General features: G+C 40.9%; 1 protein-coding gene across 1 annotated transcript in view; it reads right to left on the reverse strand.

Annotated features, from left to right (window-relative positions):
* The window catches only part of glra1 (glycine receptor, alpha 1), a gene marked incomplete at its 5' end in the record, with an annotated part of 64,921 nt that overhangs the window by 23,950 nt on the left and 17,385 nt on the right, over positions 1-23,586 (reverse strand). Inside the window, one exon of the mRNA XM_026343172.1 lies at positions 8,595-8,662. Coding sequence (XP_026198957.1) covers positions 8,595-8,662 — 68 coding nt within the window. The remainder of the gene's footprint in view (positions 1-8,594; positions 8,663-23,586) is intronic.

The following is a 23,586-nucleotide window of genomic DNA, read 5'->3' on the forward strand; positions in this document are numbered from 1 at the left end:
TTTACAAATATCATATTTACAAATATCATATTTACAAATATCATATTTACTAATATCATATTTACAAATATAATATTTACTAATATCATATTTACTAATATCATATTTACAAATATCATATTTACTAATATCATATTTACTAATATCATATTTACTAATATCATATTTACTGAGAATATATTTGAAGATTACCCTGTTATTTTAAAATAATGATATAAAAGATCTTGAATTATGCTTTCAGCATTACCTCCAGTGTGACTCATGCTAGCTAACAACCCTAACAACCTTAACCCGCTAGCAAGAGACTTAAAATCCCATCAAATTCTCTGTGCTCCCCTACGCTCTGCACAGCCCTTCAACTATTAGTCATTATAAAACTACAATAAAAAAGAAACTAACTGCAAAAAAAAGATCTGAAAGTTCAGACTAGTTTCAATTAAACGTATTTGCACATAGTGGATTTAATAAAGACAAAAGCTTAAAGTGCGTTTGAAGGAGGACGTGTTTGTTAAAACAAATATTTTGAAAGATAAACATGAATCAAGATTATTTTTCACTTAACTCTGCACACTGAAAACAAAAAGATCTGTATGAGTGTGATGTTTTTGTTCTTTCATTTATGTCTGATTAGATTTAGACTAAAAGTTCAAACACACACACACACACACACACACACACACACACACACACACACACACACACACACACACACACACACACTCGTGGGATCTGAGATCTCTTCAGCTGCTGGTTTGTGACCAGTCTCCAGACTAGTTTGACCCGTGTCCACATTGCACATGAATTTTTACCAGCGTTTTATCACATTTTGAAGGATCCCAGCACCACAACTGCTTCTGCTGCCTGTCTGACACATCCAGTCTGTGCTATAGGTGTCAACTGATAATGACACAGAAACGACACAGTATTTTCCAAGGTGTCAGATCCGTGTGATGGAGAAAGGTGATCTTCATGATGGGATGTAAATGAAATCATGCTTTATACACACATCCCAGCTTGGCAGTGTGCATGCTGCCCCTTTACCACCTCTTTTTGCAGGTGTGCAGGACGGCACTTCAGCAAACTCGAGTGTTTTAAAGCGCTCTGTCATTTCTCAAGCGAGGACAGACTCCTACTGAGACAGTGAGATCCAGTGTTTCTGCACTAAAAGCAGCTGAATATCTTTATTTAAAGGTCACTCTACACGTTGCTAAAACATCCTGCAGCATTAACGGTGTCATTTTAGGAGTCTGAGAATGTAAATTGTTCTTATTGTATTTCTTTATGTAGGTGCAGGAAACAAACCAAAATGCAGAGAATGAGCCGCACAATTTGCCAAATTAGCTTTTTTCTCCACTGACAAAAATCAACTTTCAGCTCATACGACAGCTGATGCCTCTGGAGGTCCTAGGTCTCTCTGAGGCAGGTTGGAGGGAAATTGATTCAACAAAGTGATTCAATTACCACAAAAAAACATCATAAAGCAAAAATCCCCGAATCACTTCAAACAGAAGGATGTAAAATGTATCAGCAGGGAGAAGTTTGCTTAAAGAAAAAGAGGAAAGATGAGAGAAAGGGAGGAATAAAAAGGCAGAGGCTGCAGCTCCATACAGAGGAATGGATCGACAGATACAGGCAGGTGCAGGGATGGAGTGATGGACAGGACCGGCTGTGGTTGGATGAGCAGGTGGTTATGTCTCTTTATTCGCATGTCATTTTATCCTCTGAGTGAATGTAAGAGATTTTCCTGGTCATGTTGAGTTATACGTCCTCAACTTATATCTTTTTTCCCGCCTGTCGGTCAGTGTGCTCCCTCAGATCCTCCTCAGCCCTGAAGACTACAGTCTCTTCACTTTGTTACTTCACTGTTACTTATTTTGTGCTCGTTCTTGCAGACTTGTGCTCACTGTTACTTGACTGATAAAGGACACAATTGCCGTTGGCAGATATAGTGGGATATACAGGATAGACAGTCAGATGGATGTGGACAGTTGTCCTGGTTCGAAGCTTGAAGCCAGCTGAAGGTCACTGAGCTACTGTTCTCTCTTTATTCTTACACAGAGCGATGGAGAGATACAACTGTGCAGACAGAGAGATAGATGAAGGACAGAGACTGGTTTATGGAGCAGCTTTCAAAGACGACGTCTGTGGGCTGGATGGATGCATTTCAAATTCACAGAGCCTTAGAAGAGGAGATGATAATAAATGCTTCTGTGGCATTTTGTGTTTTTTCTATTAGGAAACACTTCTATTTGTTGGCTCCAACATATGCAGATCAGTTAGCTTACAGTGCATCTGCACACACAACAAAAGAATTCACACTGATATACGTAAGAAACCTGCTGCATGAATGAAAACAAGTCCATGGTTACTTTACTTTACTAAAGCTGTTTGAGCATTTTGGAAGGTTTCGGCTAAAACCTGGGAGGCTGGAATATTAGTGGTTATGAGGAAAGTTCTCTTGTTGGGAGAAAATATGAAGCCTATAGTGAATAATAACAACCTCAGGTTCAAACCTATCTTTGACAAATGGTCCTATGTAAATGCTACAGGACCCTAATAAAATGACAAAGTGACTATATACTGGACCAACCATTTAGATTTAGCAGGAAATGTAATCAAACCTTTTGTAATTAAATGAAATATTAGATTTATTATTATTATTATTAACTCTAGAGATTTGTTTGTACTTAAGTTTAATGTAGAGGAAGACACTGTAGATAAGTTTGTCTCTTTTTTTAAGACAGAGTTTCCCTAAACGTAACCAAGTATGTGTGCAAAAAGTAACCCTAACAAATATTAGTGAGACTATAATCATGAAAACACTACATGAGTAACACTTACTTATGTTCAGTATTGACACATTTACGACTTGTCATTTATATAAATCAACAAAATATCCTCAGTTACAGTAACAGAAGCAGAAAATCTATGTGCGACTAGAGTTTAGTTTTGTTGTGAGACCAGTCGTGACATTTTGGATGGTGAGGATATTTATTCTAGTCGTCACCTCTTATATACTACACTGTGCTTGGGTTAGTAACCCTTACTACCCATCTGTCCTAAACCTTTCCTTCATACAGTGTCTCTCTGTGGTATTTTTGTTTCAGTGGACTTTTCAAAATTAAGATAAATGTTTTTAAAATTCAAATTTCTTTCTCTCTCTCATATGGTTCTGTACAGGCTCTAAAGGCACAGCACAATCGATCCAGGTTGAAGATATTAACCACTGTTCCCTCAGAGATTTATTGTATAAACCCTCCACAGTTCCCTGTTTCGCAGTCTGAGATGGAGTCTCTTTATTCAGCATGGGGTGGCATTTAGCTTGCCCCTCCATCCTCCTAATTGTCAATTATTCTCAGAATATGGAGCTCGGCCACTTCGGCCAGGCTGGAGCCATCATTAAGCTGTGTGGCGTAGCAGAAAGGCATTGTGAGGTTCTGGTACGGCCATGCCAGCAGCCCCGGCGGGTGGCATTTAAAGGAGCAATCAGTCACAGTGCTGCATGTGTATGTGAAATAAAGTCACATGGCAATCAGCCTCAGTGAGACCCCTTCGCCGTTTATCACTGTTTATTAAACTGAATATCTCACATGAAACAAATGAGCCTGACCTTTCATGAATGAGTCACTTTTACTTCTGCTCGGGAACGTGATAAATAACTTGAAATAGCGAAGTGATGGCGTGAAGTGTGTGCTGATGGAGAGAGGGAACGAGGGAACAGAGAGGAGACGTATGAGCTCAGCAACACGCCTGCAGTTTGACACCAGCTTCGAAGCAGAAATGGCCTTGATGGAGTCACAAAGGACAAAGATAATTAAGTATTCAGTCATCACACACCCGTTTGCACAAAGGGAATAGACTACACAAAGTCTAGACGCCTCAAGACCGACCATTTCCAAATCAACTAGTACTGTATTTGTGGTATCCTTTATAAATACAGCTCTCATTGAGAAGCTCACTATCACTCTATTACCCTTCTACCCGAGGCACAAGCTGATTCCCAACTGCAGCTGGGCTCATTACCAAGGCCTGGGATCCCGCTGACATCGACTATTATCTTGGTCCATGGACGCTGCACGTTACAGTGTTGTACAGTCTTATTGTTTGCACAGCTGTTAACCGTCCACATCTAAATCCATATCTTATACTTTCTGTTTCCTTTAATTAACTGGACACTTTATCACACACATACTTTTAATTAAAAAATCGAATCTACTGTCTTGCCTTTTTATTAGCATTATTAGCATTAAAAGCTAATTATTAGCATTAGCAATTGCCTTCATTGCTTACACCCTTTCATTTTGAGGAGAATATCCCAACAGTGTAATGTTGACATCTCATGAAAGCATTAGGATTTATTTGTTCCACTGGAAAAACTAGTCAGCTTGCGGATGTCATTCGGTCCATAAAACTTCAGCTTCATGGGTCAGAGGCTCCTGATGGCTGCAGATGCATGAAAATGTAGTGAATTAACCACAGAGGGGGAAATGCATGATGCTAGATTCTAGGATTAAAATGAGGGGAAAGTAATTTGAAGGAACAAAAATAATGATTTCAGAGAATCGTTTCAAATTGGCACAAAAGGGATGACGAATGGGAGGAATAACGTCATAAAAAATGTCGCAGACATTGAGGCAGCTCCATGCTGAATGCTTCCTCCTCTTCGGGACAAGAAAAGTGCTGCAGGATGTCAGCATATGTGCAGTAAAAAGTGGGACTCCTGCGACGTCAGTAGGTTCATACTCATGGTTTAATATCCTGACATATGGTCATTGGACTGTTAAGTGCTACCCTGAAATTACCATCTACCACCACGCTGCTATGAAACCATTAGCAGAGGAAATGCTGTACTTACACAATACCGCACTCATTTCAGCATGTATTAAACTCAGGCAGTAAACCACGCATGAAAGACTGCAATCTTCCTCCTCCTCTTCTTCTTCTCCTACAACAAACAACTGCAATAACTACAGAAACAGCAGCAGCCATATTCTAATTCCACGCCTGTCATAACATCCTGCTGGCTCCCTGGATGCTGCTCAGGTAGGAAGAGGAGGTTATGGAGGCTCACATATTGTGGCAGCACATCTGCTCAGCTCAGAGACAACCACACCGAGAGAGAGGTGTGTGGCCTCAAAATGAGCCACATCACCTCCAGCAGCAGCACCGTTGATTGTCAAATCAATTTAAAAACTCTTTCCTGAATCGTGGTGATTTTAATAAATAAGACATGTCTATTTTTATTCAACGTTTGACGTGTGTGACAAACTAAATCCTGACGTCAAACCACTGCAAATGATGATTTTTTTGGACATCTGTGAAAGATACGTACAGAGAAGACAAGAGAGGTGAGGGAAGCTTTGAATGAGCAAATAAAAATACCCCCCGACTCAACAGAGGTGGAGGCCTTAGACACAACCTGTCTTCTATTTATCATGCTGCCCTGTCATCCATCCCCAGAAAGATCAGGCTCAGTTCAACCATCCACCAGGCTGACCACACATTAGAGGGGTGAAGGGGTTGTTGAGATGTGACCACATTTGTGGTCTCCTACCAGCTTGGCTCTGTTATGGGTCCTTAGTGAAGCTGGTGGAACAAACTGTTTGTGGACCTTTACACCAGTCCACTGGTCAAGGACCCAAAAATCGTGGCCTGTGATATAATTTGTTCCAACATGATTGGATTTCTGAGAATCTGGGTGAACACCGTGCCAAGAAAAGTTTCCAGAGGAACCACATGCCGAGTTCTTTCAGGAGCACGGGTGAACATGTCAGATGCCCTGACTTATGACTACAGCATCATCCATCATACAAATAATTAGTAGAAGACTTTTTATCATTTTATTGACAGAAACTACAAACTCAGACAATAAAGATAAATGGTCAAACACTAGAACTGAATATATGATAATATATGATAATTCAGTATCTGTAAGCTGGATATTTTTTAATGACCTCATGTGGAAATAGTTTTAGGTTCATATTCTGGAGTCCATCTTTTGTTTGCATGTAGTATTTGTACACAATAAAGATTTCTGGTAGTTTATGTAGTTTGTTGATTTAGAGAGAATCTAAGCCTCTACATATTCATTTGGTCACCTTGTCTCTAAATAGCCACTTTGCTGTCTGCCTCTCAATATCCTTCGAAATAAAATCCACAAATGTATTATTTATTTATATAGCTACACAAGTTTAGTTTGATATTTAATTGTTTACTGTGTGACATCTTCAGATTCTTCTGAGTTACAGAGGGACAGACTGTCAGTAGCCTGCTCGGTGTGAATACATGAGTGTTTTAGGGAAGAGGGAATGTAAGTGGGAGAAGGAGAAAGTTGGTGAAAGAGCAGAGAGAGAACGAGAGTGAGCAAGTGAGCGGGAGGTGGGAGCACTGAAACAGGAATAAAGCTGTGTACCACTGGGATTTCAACAAGCACTGCGCCATTCTACCGTCTCCATCTATCACCGTGCTACAGTCCCAGCAGCGCTCTCTTTGTATGTGTGTGTTGAGGATGGAGGGATACTGTAATCCAGGCTTAAAGTGAGAGCTGCACACTGCAATGAACTCCAGAACCGCATCGAGAAAACCATCCACAGCTTCCTGCTTGCTCAGTGTTTTCCGCGTCTCTCGGGCCCTGAAATGGATTTTCTGCTTTGATAAAACCTGATAAATCCAATTATCTTGGTACTTTGTTTCTGCTTCTAATCCACCCTTCTAGAGATTAGAGCAGCAACATTAGCTGTGGTCTTGAGTGAGCAATCTCACCCTCAGCCAGAAGTTACCTTCCATTCAGCCTTTGACTGACGTGTTGGTATGCCTGGCAGACTGTGTTCAGGGTCAGAGGGATCCACTTGCATTATGAACACGCACCAAACATAGTTTTACAATTATTGAATTAGGGAACATGCACGAGTTGGAATATGTGTAAAGTAGACATCAGTCGTTTTACAGTGACAGCGGCAGAACCACATTCAGCTGCAGCTCCATACGTTAGATTCTGCTGTTTCCATTCGATGAGTTCATATTTTGAGCAGGAGAGAACAGATTTGTGGGACACGTTGGGGTTTTTAGTTGGATTCGTGCTGAACTGATTTAAAAATGAGGGAGCATCGCTTTGTGCAATGATCTACTTCCATCCAGCTGCTTCTGCTCAGTAGTAGTAGTAGTAGTTGTTGTACTAATTAGACTCTAGATGTGTTTGAGTTTTTCAGATTCAATGCTGCCACTCAGAATCTGTTCTGCGCCTCTGTTTCACCTCTCTCTGTCTCTTCCTCATCACCTCCTCCACCTCTTTTCTCCTTTCTTTGTTTATTTGTCCTGTTTCTCACTCCTCTACTCTGATTCTGCAGGAGGGAAAATCTGGAATTTTGTTCTGTGTGATGAGGATCTGCAGCAGCCAGCAGTGTCGGTGCAGCTTCTGTATTCATGTGAATGCTGGTGTTTGATAGTAAGGTGCATCTCAGGTTCTCCTTCCTTCCTCTCTTTGCTTCTGTTCCATGTGTATTTTACATTTTTGTCTTCTTATTCATTTGCTCCTTTACTACATACTTTTCTGTTTTTATTTCAGCTTCCATCCCTTCACATATTCCACTTGACACCTTTTTCCTACCCAAGGTATAATGTATGTGAGATTTTTGTTATTTAAAAAATAATAACAATATGTCACAAAATCCTAATTGTTTGGGTCTTTTAGTAGAAAACCTGAAATATTATTTAAATGCTCTTAACAACTCTGTTATCAGTCTGACTTCCTCTGTATTTAATGGGCTCTTCTACAATCACACTCGTGCCCCATTAAGACGTGTGCTTGTTATTTCAAATGACAGATTCTATATTTATGTATGTACTGTATGTGCTCTGCCAGAAAAAAGTGATGTTGAGGAATCTCACACATCCTTGAAATGGAATCATTCTTATAAGTAGAACCTCGGTGGCCCTGCACTGCTGACAAGTTCACTGCTGTTAGTGGATGAAGAAATGATTTATGTATCATATAGAGGTTAGTGTGACTCGTCCATAGCAACATTCATGGATGTCGTGAAGGCTGAGACACACACACACACACACACACACACACACACACACACACACACACACACACACACACACACACACACACACACACACACACACACACACACACTGCAGTTTAGTGTTAGCATATCTGCTTTGGGCCTTGTTGCTCTGTGAAGGTTGATGGTTCAGTTGTATTAACACTAATGGATTTTCTGTGTAATGAATGAGCAGAAATTTCCCCCCCATCGCAGGAAAACGGGCACAACAGCCGTCCCTGCGTTGTTATGCAAATGGAAATGGAAGACAGAATCAATGAGGTGGAGAAATTTCTAAACACTCAGAGTGCAGAAGGCTTTTAATTTTTAAAAGGAAATAAAAATGAAACTTCGATGCGACGCCGTCGTTTCAATTAATCGCATATTTCAAGGCAAAATTACCCAAACTGAAATGGAGCTGCGACAAGACGTGACAGTTTCCATTAGCTGCTCAATCATCCACATCGACACTCAAACTCACAAGTGATGAATAAATAATATCAAAATCATGTCGATCTGTATTATATTAAGAATAACTGAGCTTACCATGGTTGTCTCAGCGATGGATCCAAAACTGTTGATAAAAATGTTGCAGGTTACGTTTACAGGTGGACCTGCAGAGGGAGAAATGAGAGGGAGACAGAGAAGTTAGATTTAATCAGTGGGCACACAATTTAAGAAACGACATTAAATAGAGCTGGAGTAGGAACGGGAAACAGTAAAAGACAAAAAAAAAAAAAGAGCATTTCTGCAGAGGCTGGACATTTGGATCCAACTACTTGAACTTAAAACAAAAAGCTGTGAGATCCTTTATCAACTCCAAACTAGTTAGCAAACTGTTGTCTAGTCACATTAAAGACATCCAGCTACACTCAGCAGTATTATCGCCTGAGAAACAGTTGGTGACAGCATGAAGGAGGTAGGTTTCTAGCATTTAGGTTAAAATGGATTCAAATCTGTATTTATTACAGGCACAGTTGAAATATAATGAACTGAATCTGCAGATTTAAAACCACAGGAAGTAAACACAGTGAATGATAAGGTGGATTCTAACATGTAAATACACAGTGTGCAGCAGTTTGACCACAGCAGGAAGATATTCCAAAGTCGCTGAGAAGGAAAATGTATAAACATCTGATTACAACTCCAGAAAACTAGAAATCAATAAAATCGATTGGACGTCCCCTGGGATACTTAAAAAGCCCTGTCGATCATACTCAGGAGGTATCAGGAGGTATCAGTGAACACAGTGTCATCCAAAGGAATTTATAAAGACACACACACAGTCTCCTCTCACGCTCCTCTCAGAGATGAGACGCTGCGTTCAAGGTTGCTTTCAGATGAGCGAGTCAAGGTGAAAGTAAATAGGATTCGGCCCTTTGCTGGCCGCCCATCGATTCACTGTATTACCAGGTTGTACAAACACAAATGCGATTACTTGGTGGCAGGATGGAGTTGCAGTGAGGAGTGTGTAAGACGGCCAAACGGCCGGACTCTCATCTCTTTCAGGCGGTGGACATGATATTGGCTTTAAGAACTAAATCACAGTGAGTAACCTCTAAACTCTTCTTATCCACGGAGCCAGATGGTCGCTGCTCTGATGATGACAGAAAGTCAATGCAGCCAGTAAACTCCAGGGGCTGTATTCACAAAGGATGTTATCTTACCACTAGGAGTTCTGCTAAATAATGTTTAAAGTTCTTAGCTAAGGGGTTTTCTCTTAAGACCTTTTCACAAAGCTGCTGAGAGCAGCTTTTATTAATGAAGTGCGAGAACTTCGGAGCCGAGAGAAGAGAGAAGAGAGAAGAGAGAAGAGAGGAGAGTTTGGTCTTCAACAAATGACAACATGTGAATTAAAACAGTGACTGAACACACACACGTATGAAACTATGTTAGACAGAGAAAACAGTATGTTCCTCATTTACACTGAACGTGGTTTGAATGTCTGAGTTCCAGGCAGCAGATCATGACTTGAGATGAGATCAAAATCAGGACGACCTAAAACTTGGTTCAGAGTCTAAAGGTTAGGACACACACACCCTTGTTTTCACCTAACTTGGTCACGTAGGAGCTCGTTTTTAGCCCTTGAATGTTTTATGGTCACTGAACTAGAATTTATTCAGCAGCTAAGCTCCAGTCGACCACTGAGAGGAATCAGCTGGACGTTTGAAAGAAAATCAATAAGCATACGTCCTCATATTTCAACTATTACTTTAAAAGCTCGTGTTACAAACCAGAGATAACTGAGGTTAAATACATGTGTGGGAGCAAATGTTAATTTCTATAAAACTGACAAGTTTGTGTAATAGTTTGATAACATGTTTAGTGCAGAAGCAGAACTTGTGTGAAGGAGCTGGTTTTGTTACAATAAGTTTCTGTATGAAAATCCATTAAGTTTGAATAAAGTTCCATTAAACGCAGCAGAAATAACGAGTCATTGTGTAAAACGATGCTGCTGAAGTCATTAAAAGCCGCAGATTGTGTAAAACGATGCTGCGGTTGATGCAGTTTCTCCTTCCGCACATACAGTTTGGAATTCTTTTCCAAATCATTTGTTTTGTGTTGATGCTGCTGCAGTTTTCACACAGATGATTTGGTCTCTTTGAGAAAACTAATTAGTATCTAACAAAGCGCTGATTTACCAAAACCTTTTCAGAGCTGGGAAACATTTTGCCATCCAACCAACATTACGATGTCATACTTTCAAACTCTGTTACTAAGTGTTAAGATGTCAAAAGAAAATGTCAAATTAAAGAAGGACGGAAAGTTAGGAAAGCACCGACCCTTGTTCAAACACTTTCAGCTCTGCTTTTGTCCTCAGGTAACAGAGGTTCTCACTGTTCAAGTGGAGCTTAAGGGCTCCAGACACTAAACACAAACCAGATATGGTTTTCTCATCCCTTCATGTAAATGAGCGTCCACTTTTACACACTGTTAGCAAAAAAGAAGATAAAAATACAGAAATCCCAGTGACCACAAACGAGTCATAATGGACGTATTCAGGACTTCATTACAGCAGCACGATGCTCCTCCAGACTAATTCCTCAACATAACAGGTCCTTTGCGAGCAGGCTGGTCCCAGAATGCAACACTGTACTTCATGTATAAACCAAACATCCTTATTAGATCTTTGGAACGTAATAAGATCACTGCCGACAGATTTCAGATACATTATAATCCCATTATATTGAATCCGTTCCTCATCAGTCTCTGTGTATGAAAGAGTTTTTAATTCAACGCTGGATTACAAAATGTAATTTTTAATAATCTGTTAAAGCTGGATCAGTCACATTCTCATACGTGTTGACGCCACTTTAGTTCCAACCATAGCTAATGAAACACACACACACACACACACACACACACACACACACACACACACACACACACACACACACACACACCGTTTGAGTTTAATGTCCCTGGCTAAACTCAGTGTCTAATTCCACTTGCCGGCGGCTATCTGGGAATGAAGGAAGGGGTCTGGATTATTTTGATGGCCAATTACTCTCCTTGTCACAGTCTGAGGACTGCTGGAGGCCACTGGGGAGGAATATCATCGGAGAGTCATTCACACACACACACACAGGCACGCAACGGTGGTTAAACCTTACAGTACAATCATAGGGTTGAAGAAGAAATCAAATCATTAAAGTTAGCCAGAGGGCATCGTTCCCTACGTGACTTACATGTACAGCATCTAATTACAACAAACAGAAGATTACTCACGGGTCTGTGTGAGGAATGTTCGATGATGGAGTGTGTATAGGTTGAGGATGGATGAATGTGTTGATAAAACGCAGGACTTTAAACCAGGAAATGGAGCCTCCAAACCTCTGGGTCAGAGACTGTGTTTACTTTGAGGGGTGTTTCGGTCATTCGGCTCAAAATATCAGAAACTGACAAAGACTAATGCTGCACTGTGGACGCTTTATTCACCTTTTGTATCACAGAACTGTTTTCACCTGCAGCACAAGAACTACATCATGTGTACTTACACTTATCTTGATGCAGTGTTTAAATATTGATGTTTGGGTTCACAGAAATATATATATATATATATTTAATATGCATTAGTTTAACTATTGTAAAATCCACAGTTAAAAAAAACCTACAGGACACAAACTAGTACTAAACAAACAAGTGGGAGAATAAAGTGTAATCACAGTCCAAGACAAATGAACTACAGCAGCTTCTTGGCAAATAATCACCTCTTCTGCACCTGACTGCATCTCTCTGATGAATAAATGCTCTTGAAACCCAGTAAGCACAAACTCTGATATGTCTGAGTGCATCAGAGGGTTTATCCATAAACCAACTGGTCTTACATTATCACTGTTTTCTCACTGAATGGCTTTTCTGGCCTAACTCAAGTCCTCCGACACATTTCCTCTGCATCCTGGCTTTGTTCAAAATTCCTACTTGAGAGTCCTCTCACTCTGTGGCAGGAGGGAGGCGAGAGGACGGATATCATCATTTGTCTTTTCTTGACGTCCCTCACAGCACATGACGCAAAACACCGGAGGTGGAGGAAGACGCGGAGGAGGCGAAGGTAATACCACCCAAAAACCTCCTCCCTCTGCTTTCCTCTATCTCCTCTACCACAGCAGTTCATTTAATAGCCATCCAGTGAAGGAGAGGGAGACAGTTTCCTTTATAGCTTTCCAATAAAGACAGAAAACGGGGGTGCAACTGAAGAAGGCAGAAAGGAGAAAGAAGTGACAGCTCATTAACCGTCATGGAGGAATGGCTGGCAGTGACTCACCGACTACTGTAGCTGCACTCCTATATGTGCCATGTATGTGCCAAATGGCCTGAGCTATCCACAAACGCAGACACACGTTGGTCTTTCTATGGTCGTATGAGTGACTAACCCTCAATCCTAACCTCAACTATAATCTAAACCTCATCCTAAAACCCTCAAACAGCAGTTTGACATGTAAAAGGTAAAATCTGTCTGTGCAGTGCAACCCTGCCTCCAAAAAATGATTTTCCTGTGCAACTCAACTGCATGTGAAATTATGTTTTGTGGTATTTCTGGCATTTTGTGAAATTGAATTGAAAGGAGGTCACAACACAGAGCAGACTTCAACTTGTTCCTTTCTTTTCCTAACCTTAACCAGGTTCTGTGAGTGCCAGAAAATGTTTGACACTGCTGTAGTCACACAAAACTGGATTTGATACAGTATTTTAGAAGAAAATCAATAAGTTATGTATAAATATTTTATTGATTTGTTCAATAGTTCTATCAGACCTTTAACTAATCACCATTACACTAATACGACATGTAATTTGGCTGCAGTTAGGTTGTTTACAACTATTTGCAAAGGAGACAGGGTTGCTCAGTGTACACAGACACACAGATGGACACTGAATGAAAATACAAACACACATACAAACTGAAATGTAAATATGAACACATGTAACACACACACACACACACACACACACACACACACACACACACACACACATTTCTGTTGAACTGTGGAGACAGATGTGCAGGTGCATTCAGGCATCAAACAAGGACACGCATGTTAAACCCTACTTACAGCTCGGAGTTACAGGCTGCATCACACACGCTAAATACACAGGAGCATGCATGTACTGTATATACTACACATTGTCTACACACCTCATTGGTTTTTAAAATTTTGCAGCTGACCACCATTAATCATGGGAGATGCAAACTCCCTGTCTGCTGCATGTTCACAAAGTTTGTCCCTGCTGGCCACCATACGTGAAATCAACACACTGAGGTTTCGCTGCCAGTAACGAGATTGAACTGCTGTATTATAAAGTAATTAAAATCTAAATTAGGTAATGTACTTTAAGCCCAATAAAGTCACTAAATTATTAATAGAACAATTATATATATATATATATATATATATATATATATATATATATATATATATATATATATATATATTTGTATATTTCTCTCTTGGCAAATAAGCTAAAAAGTTAATTTTACAAAACATACACACACATGCTCTCACGTCTCTCCAACACACACCCACACACAAGCTGACGTATACACACTGGGGAGGCTAATCAAGGCCAGAGCCTGTGCTGTGTGTGTTGTGAAGTCCCCTTTACTACCCACCCACTTCTTCAGCTGAACTCTACGTTCATTAAAAACAAGTGACAACAGCAATAAAGCAGGATAAAACAAACGGCTCGGTCACTCTGCACTTCTGCTAACTGCAGCCACTGGAGCCTGTTACTGTAGAAACGCTTTAAACAGTCCCCGAGCTCAGAGGATCTAGTATGTGAAAGATTTCACCCAAAACAAAAGCTTGAGAAACTTTAGAAGTCGGTGCCGTTGAAATGCATCAGTGAGGCTTCTTCCTGGGAACTATCAGACTTTAACATTTAGGTGTTTTGCAGCTGCCACAGTAACAAAAAATATCCCGTGATCATGGGTCACTGACATTTCTTTTACAGACATTACAGCAGACACTGTGCTGACCACCATAGATTTCTAATGCCTGACGTTGTTATATTATATATGTATGTACAGCAGAGTGTGGGGGTGCATTCGTAAACCGTCTCCTGCACATGTGTAGAGTGTCATCATCCATTTATTTTTCACTGACAGAGAGAAAAGGGTTTGGAGTTTATCCAGAAAGTAGAAGGCTCTAAATAGAGATGGTATGAAGATGACAGCCTGATAAGCAGCCTGTAATAGCTTTTTTAATGATTAATAGTTGGCTAGTTCAACACTTCCACCCTCTGCAGAATTGTTTTCCAGTGTCAACCTCACATGATGTCATGTGTTGTGGTGGTTTAACTGATCCTGAAACCAACACTGAGCTGTCAAATGATGATGGGAACTGTGGGTCTCAGACAGCTGGTTGTGTGTTCATCACTCCTGCAGGACAGGGCTTTACATTCACACTGTATCCCTCATTATGTTGGAAAGTATTTGGATTGAACCTATGTCATACCATGTCCACCAAATGCCATATGTTAGGATGATTTAGCAGGTGCATGAAGACTGCAGGGAGCATTTACTGCTGCCAATTCAGTGGTGAATCTCCAATTTTTATTTTCTCTGCAGAAAAATAGAAGAAATCTGGTGAAGTGTGAAATATTTTTACAGTTGGAAACAACAGAATGAAAACCAGCAGTTTAATTTAGCATGGAGCAACACATAACAGCAACTACAACAGTGACTAGTGGACCAACAGCCCTATAACAGAAACATGGTGCAGTGATCTCGCACTGACTTTCTGTTCTCCATTCATTCTCATAGTTCAAGGCAAACTGCTAATTTGCAGTATAATTGGCTTCCCCTTGTCTCTAGAGTTTATTTAACGTCTCACTTGAATGCACAACAACAACACTGAAAAAGATGCATCATTTGTGTTTGGGCACAGATTGAGTTGAAGCAGCTTGACATGAGCTTGAAGATGCCAGAAAAAGACGTTGGCTTACAAACATGGCACCACTGCTCCTCCTCCCCCTTAATCAACCACCAGTGAGGCTTGGAGGTCTTATCAGCATCAATCCAGCGTTCGCTGCAGCCATCCTCAAGCCTCTGGTGGAGGCTCCATGCCCATCTGCCAACAATGACTCAGACAACAATAGCTGGTCCTCGTCTCAAACTAAACTCGTCTGACACACTGCAACGCTTAAAGCAGACACGGTTCACGTCATAATGAGGTCTGAATGTCTGAGGAGCAGATTTACATCTTGTTGGTGGAGTTAAATCCAAACCAAGTGTATTCTGGATTTATACACGGCGAGTGCAGCAGAGCCGGACACTGCTGAACACATGACTCCATATATTAAAAAAATAAAAACATCAGACATCTCAGCATCAGTCCAAACATCTGCTGCAGACCTGGATCACATAAAGTTTCTAACTTTACGACAAGTTTTTACTCCAAAGCAAAATGCTTCATGCTTTCATGACACTTGTGTTTGTCTCTTTGCTGATGACATTGTACTGTTTTGTGGTAATGGCATTCTGAAATTCTTCTGCTACTGCAGCATCCTCTGGAAAATCCTAAAGCCAGATGTATTTATCTACAACTGTGGCTGATAGATCGGTCTGTGGTGACACAAATGAAAACGAGCTGAAGCCTACAAACACCACATAAAGAAAGTTTTCACCGATTTGTTTTAATGGATGGAATCCATTAAAACAACCCGTGTTCATATATTTGTTCATTATGTTGCAGGTACTCCAGACTGTTCTTCTTTATTTATTTATTTTGTTTGTTGCCAATTCCAACCACTCAATATGCAATGTTTTATTTAAATGCAACAAAATTGCTCTACAGATGAATCTTAATGAAAATGATAACAATGAAAATGCCTGGCATGTCAGACAACAGACAGCTCATGTCCACCAATTAAAAATAATTAATAAAAGAGATGCACACTCAGCCAACTGTGGATAATAGCCTCTGTAGATTTGGAGCGGTCCAAGTGTGTGCCTCTGGCAACAAGTTGATCAGAGCAGATGGAGACATAATTGTGTTGAAAACATGAAAGATGGAGGGCACTTTTTAGTTTTATCATTTATTTATTTCCACTTGCCATTGTGCATCTGCAGCCCTGAGCTTTGTTTCAACTAAACCCTCTCCTAAACCACTCTGCCATTTACAGGGACCAATTAGCTGGTCAAGCCATCAGCCTTCCCTGCTGACATCCTCATCACCAGCACCTCCCCAAGTGGAACTAATAAAGCAGCATAAATCAAGCACACCTCGTGCTCGTACAAGGAGCATAGGTGGTACTGTACAGTGGGCTACGCTCCATTATAAGACCTTAGGATGGTTGTAAACACAGGTATCTGGAGGATTGTCTGGGCCCTGCTCCCCTTTTGCTCTCTCGTCCTGATGCCCAATTTGCGCTCCTCTAAGTGACACCTCAGAGCCGCAGCAGCGAGGTCAAATTTATTAACAGCCACCAATGGCATAGAGCTAAACAAAGTAACGGGAGGCAGGGGGAGAAGACACGGTCCACAAATGATATGAATAATACTCTGAATTACGCAGAAACACCTCTTTTGCAATTGAGCTGCCTTCAGCAGAAAATAGTACAATGGCTGTGAGACATTAAATATTTATAGGGCATCGTCTTTAGGCTATATGGTCCGGGGAAAGCAGTTTTACTTTTTATTGAACTAATATATATTCCCCACACATGCTCATGGAAGTTGAGAAACGCAGCTCATTTTACAAGCAAGACTTAAAGAAAGAGACTTAGAAAGCGAGTAAAGAAGCAGAGGGGTGTTTTTCTTTTGCTATTGCTGTTTTTGCTCCATTATGTCCACACGACAGCTGAGGAGGTTATCCTTCTGTTCTTATCCTCCATGCATAAACATGAGAGGGAAAAAAAGGCCCTGCAAACTTTAAAGCATCATAAATCTCCTGACTCGATGGTGAAACAGTGAAATAATGAACATTTCATCAGACGCTGTGAGCTTTGAGAATTACTCAGCTTGGCGTCAAAAGTTTGGTAAATGTCACAAAGCTGATTCTGTACTCAAGAAAAAGACAGAGGATACCTGCAGAGTGTGTGTGCTGCAGGTATATTTTGGGCATTTGCTCAGTAATGGAGCGCTGACACTAAAACTACACCCACATGTGATGGTCATGACATTACGCAGCCTGGACATTAATGTCCCGCGGTTACAGCCTCCGCTCTTCTGGTTTCACACTGACCAGTGGTTGAGGTCGGGCTATGTTCTTCTACACCAAAATGAGAAAACCAATTCTTTATACCTGGCTTTAAACATGTGGACGTCAGAGTGTTGATTTATTTGCTGCCACTGCCACAAAATCTATATCAGCTACATAACATAGATTCTATAATCTACATAATCCACCCAGTGACAACGTACAGCTACATTAAAAGGCTGAAGGGTGGGGACAAGGAGACTTTCAGTGGCTGTACTTAAACGAGTGCCCCTTTAAACCCTGTCTCCCTACTGCTGCATACTGATTACTGCATGTTGCATGTGCTGCATATTGATAAAAACTACAACAACTTAAGACGTAGAAAATCGTTTGATTTGATTTTCATCAGAAGAACAAACTTTGCGTGGTTCCCTGGATCACTCTACTTGCCCACAAGCAGGACTTCAGGCAGAAGAAACACACTGAGACTAACTTTCAGTCTTCCTGCTCCTGCTGCTGTTTTATTCTTTTATTTTTTACCTCCATTACATCCAGACACGACAGCGGAGGAGGAGACAAACATCAATGCTGTGAAACGCCAGAGGGAAAGAAAAGAAAACGCTTGAGGGCTGCAAAACATTAAAGTGTCGTCCATCTCCTGACTCAACAATGAAACACTCTTGAAACCACTTCTGTTTTTCATCCTTGTTCTTCGCTCTCTAAAAGAAAACCCAGGAAGAACCTGTCTGCATCCCATGTAGCGGTTCTCCCGTGCTCGATTCCTCTTCATTTACACAGTCAGTGCTCATTATACTCCCACATACGGTATAAAAGCGCCTACCTGGCTTCCCCTATAGAACAGCAAACCCTTTTAGATTTAAACGAGGGGGTAAACAGCGTGGTTGATCAGTGGCGGGTGGAAAAAAACACTTCCTGTCACATTTTAATTGAAGTGGTGAGATGAGGAATGGTGGTTTCTCCTGCCTCCACACTCAACCATCCATCATCGCATCTTCCACAGACTGAACTTTAGGGAAAAACTTTGTCCCCAACGAGAGAGGAGAAATGTCCTTATGATATGTTTTACTCCTCCTCTTCCTCCATCTCCCTTTACTCTTCCTGTGACTCTATTTCTTCCTTTTCTCTGCGTCTTTCTCTCATTCGTATTCTCTCTCGCAGCCACAGGGAGTTCAAGTTTCATTATGAGATGAAATGTATTCAAAGTGGGAGGCAGACATAGAGGCAGGGATGCAGAGATGGATGGATGCATTGCAGCCTGGTCAGAAATCACCTGAGGCTTAGTGTGTGTGTGTGTGTGTGTGTGTGTGTGTGTGTGTGTGTGTGTGTGTGTGTGCGTGTGTTTGTCTGTGCATATTTACTCAAAATTGGCATTCGTGCCTGCGAGTGTTTTCAGTCTTTATCTGCGTATGTCTGTCTCTGGCTGACAGCATGTGCTTGCGTGCATGTCCTCTCTCCCATATTCTCTGTTTGCACATTGTATCTTAACACACACACTTTAATCTAGGTATTAATCATGGTCCAAAGCATTTCTCTCTTTCTGTTTATTTGTCCTATTTGATGCAAACATTTGAGATATGAATAATTTAAGTGAATAAAAGCATTGTATATGAATGATGAGCTGAATAAAGCATCTGGCATATGGAAGAGTTCTGTGAGTTTCATGAATAACACTGTGATGAATTGGTGGATGGTTTAAATTCAGCTGTTTTCATCAGTGTCATCACATTGTGCTTGAGTAAGTAGGTTGAATTTGCATTGTTTTACCAAGTGGATACATTTAAATGTGAAGCATGACTGGTCCTGTATGTGAGAAGTAGTCACTGGTAAATTACTTTATGCCCTGCTGAATATCAGAATCAAATTTCAGCAATATACTGTGTTTTGCATCATCAGTCTGATTCTGAAAAGTAACTATACGTTATTAAACAGTAATAGGAGTAAAAGTACACTATTTGCCTGTGAAATGTGAAGTAGGAGAAAATGAAAATACCTTAAAGTAAAGTAGAAATTATTTAGAATTGTACTTAGACAGTCAAGTAAAAATATGACGTAAGGCTGTGGCCATTTTCAGATGGTGAAAACAGACTGGGAGCTGCACGTCGGTCTGAAAGAAGCAAACACTACACTGAAAACAGTCCTACCCACACACTGACATGTTTAAAGGTAAAGTTGATCTTTTTTCTCTAATAAATATTCTGCAGTGAATTAGTAAACATCATCGCTGAGTCTCCAGAGTCCAGAGACACAAAGGTTTTGAGTGACGTGACAGGCTGACAGCTTCCTGACTGCAGAGAGACAGAAATCAATTGCCGGCCTACAGAGGAGACACTGCAACAGAGACGAGGTGACCGCGGCTTTATTGCACTGGATTACTGAAAGGTAGTGATGCTGCAAAGTGTGTGTGTGTGTGTGTGTGTGTGTGAGAGAGAGAGAGAATGAGCACAAGTGACAGATTTAAAAAGAGAAGTGTTTGTATTTGCAGTGTACACTTGTATTTTTGAGAGCGTGTTTGACTATTAGTGACTCTGGTTTTGCTCATGTGAACATGGGTGCATGTGTTTTCTTGGTCCTTCCTGTTTACTGTTTCTGTGTTTGTGTGCCAGGCTGTGTTTGTACAGATGGACTGTTTGGTGTGTGTGTGTGTGTGTGTGTGTGTGTGTGTGTGTGTGTGTGTGTGTGTGTGTGAGAGAGAGAGAGACGGTCGTCTGCTCAGTAAATGTGATTTAACGGTGTGTCGTCATACTCAGCTGTTAGTGCAACGCTTTTAATCATCTCGAGAGGAAGGTAGATGCTCATGTGTGATTAGTGGAGAGACACACACACACACGCACACACCACACACACACACACACACACACACACACAGTCCACCCCCTCACCTTATCTCTGAAACACTAAAACACAGTGCCCTGAAAGTCTCTGATAAAATAGGTCGATTCAGTTTTATCATCAGGTTTAATTTGAAATGTTGTTCTGCTGCTGTTACAACAAAAAACAATAAAGAAACTTTACTTTTACTTTATTTTACTTTGAACTTCAAAGTCAATTACTGCATTAATAGAAGTGAAATAGGTTCTGCATCTTTACATTAACATTAAATTCTCATTTTGGACTGAAGGTCTGCTCAGTAATTAGACTTTATTAATTCTTCTTTTTATAAATTATTCACAGCTTTTGTGATTTTATTTGAACATGTTTTGCAGGAACCTGTTAAACTACCTCTAGAATGGCGCCTGTTGTTACAGCAGCTCCTCTGTTTCTCCTCACTTACTGGGATCCTTCTGATCTGTGTTTGTATATGGCTTCAGCAGCTTCTATTAGCTACTAGCTAAGAAGAAATCTACATTATATATCTGACTCTGCTGCTGTGACACATGAATTTCTCCTTCTGGGATCAATGAGTCTTCTGATCTTACCTCATCTTAAACAATTCAACTGGACACTTCTGAATTACTTTTGTTGTGTATGTATGGATTTGTTAGAATTCCTATAGGTGAGGAAATCCCTGCAGTCACAAGCACCATACGGTCACACTATACTCTCTAAAATAGGCCACTTGTATTTCATCTATGTAGGGTACTATGGAGCTTTACGGTGAGTCAAACCCCACTCTGTGCTCCGGCCTGCAGTATTAGTAGTAGTCATTTTGCAGTGTTAGTATTCTGCAACATTGTGCAATCACATTAAAAAGGTGTTCTGTGTGAGACAGGCCACTTGATAAGCATAAATCTACAAAGCAGATTTTTTCTTGCTCTCAATAAAAAAGTAAACTAAGTGCAATATGCTCCAGCCTGCAGCCGTCACATTAAAGTGTCACCTCCCCGAAGCTTTATGCAGTCACATTACAAACGGGCACTTGGAAAAGCATAAATCTAGATCAGGAACAGACTCAATCCTCAGGCCTCGGGCACAACACCGAGGGGGAGAAGAGCCCAGACTCTGTTAGAAGACAAACATCCTTTAGCCGAACATCAACGTTCAGAGCTCCGGTGTGAGGAGGTGAGGGGTGTATGTGCTGGTCGTCCCACAACAGAAGGAGCTGAGAGGTCCTGATCTGGAAGAACGGCTGCAGCCGAAGGTGGCCCGAGCGGAGGCTTCAGGCTCCAACCTGCCGACTGAAAACATGCTGGAAGAGAGGGCTCCTTTAACGCCATCCCCCACCTCCTCTCTTCTCGTGTCCCCTTCCTCCTGCCTTTCCTCCTCAGTGACGGCTCTCTGCTGTCGTGTTTTGGTTTTTTGTTTGACTTTCGTCTCCTTTCTGGATGTACCGTTCTCATTCCCCCTTTTTTCTCTCACTTGCTGTCAAAGTGAATGAAGGTACGTATGTTGAAGGAAGGACAGCAGTGATTCTGTCCGTTCTTTTCTTTCATGTCCTCCACCCCACTTACTGTCCTTTAATTTAGTTTGCTCTCATTGCTTTATTTTCTTTCTTTTCCTCAGTAAGTTAATTATCTTTCATTTCTCTTTTCTTTCTCCTTATTAACCTTCTCGTTGGTAAGTTGTCCTTTCCTCACATTTGCCATTTCATCTAGTCTCCATCCGTGCTTTTATCATTTTGCATCGTTCCCCTTTTCCTTCTACATTAACCTTATCTTTTTCTCTTCATGTCCCTGCTGCTGTCATCTCGTTTGGTCTAAAAACGTTTCTGAAAATGACAATTCCGTCCAAAAGTCAACCAGATATAATTGTCCTCGCTTTCTACTTTCTAGTAAAACCATGAATGTCAACCATGATGTCTGATGAAAAAGGGCGGAGGTTCGTCTATAACAGTCACTGAACCTAAAGGTTTGAGGCCCCATCGAGGAGGCAGAATGGAGATCAAGTCAAAGTCAAAGTAGTAAAAGGAAGTAATTATTGTTTCCTGTGCAAAGTAAGAACCATGATCACAACAAATCAATGAGGTTTAATCTGCAGCAGGCCAACTCCTTTCTGATAAGTCGTTAGATGTCAGTGGAGAGTTTTCAGGTCATTTAACACCACATTTCACAGCCACAGTGGAGCAGAAACTTGAACTCACCATTTCATGAGCACTGGTTGACCTGACTGCTCTTTACTCTTTAGTATTAGAGTCGTCATAAACATGAAACCCCCTGACATTAGCATCAGTCTTTTCTGTCTGTGCTAAATGAGTCTCTTGGATAGTTAGCGGTACCTGCCTGTGCAGTGAATTTAAAAACATGAGTCAGACTATTATTAATAATAACCAGCAAACCAGCACACATCACTATTCAAATTACAAACATATGTTTTTGCTTCCTTTTCTTGACAACGCCTCCAGTCACAACTACAGATGTCCTTAATTCCCCTTTTCCTATTTGAACATTAAAATGAGAAATTATCTCTTATTAGCTTTGCAGCTTTTCTTTTTGTCTCGGCTCAGCCTGTGGGTAACTTATGCATCGCAGCAGACTGGAGGCAGCCGTGCTGCTAATATAAAACACCGTCTCCTGTGAAGCTGACAGTATTGGCCAGCAGAGTAAGCTCAGGAGGTAATTGGGGTCTTTAGTCTGCAAACCAACAGAGTCTCTCTGAATAGCATTAGTCACCCAGAGTAATCAGACACAAAAGGATCATATCAGCAGCACGATGCTGCAGCTGAATTTTTCTTTTAATAATCTTAAGATGTATTCGGAGTCAACTTTTGGGGCAATGGGACTCTGGATACTTCCTGTGTAGCTGCTATAATCACTAAGAATATATTCCTACAAAACAGTTCTTCTTAACCTGTGTTGACTGTGTATGACGCTGCCCGGTGCGTCACCTCGGCTGCAACAACAGTCATTGTTGGGAAAATCCTGCAGCAGCAACTGCAGGATGCACCTCTGTGTTTATTTGTGTACTGTATGTGTGTGTGTGTGTGTGTGTGTGTGTGTGTGTGT

Source organism: Anabas testudineus, chromosome 9, assembly GCF_900324465.2.
Source record: "Anabas testudineus chromosome 9, fAnaTes1.2, whole genome shotgun sequence".
NCBI classification, from domain to species: domain Eukaryota; kingdom Metazoa; phylum Chordata; class Actinopteri; order Anabantiformes; family Anabantidae; genus Anabas; species Anabas testudineus.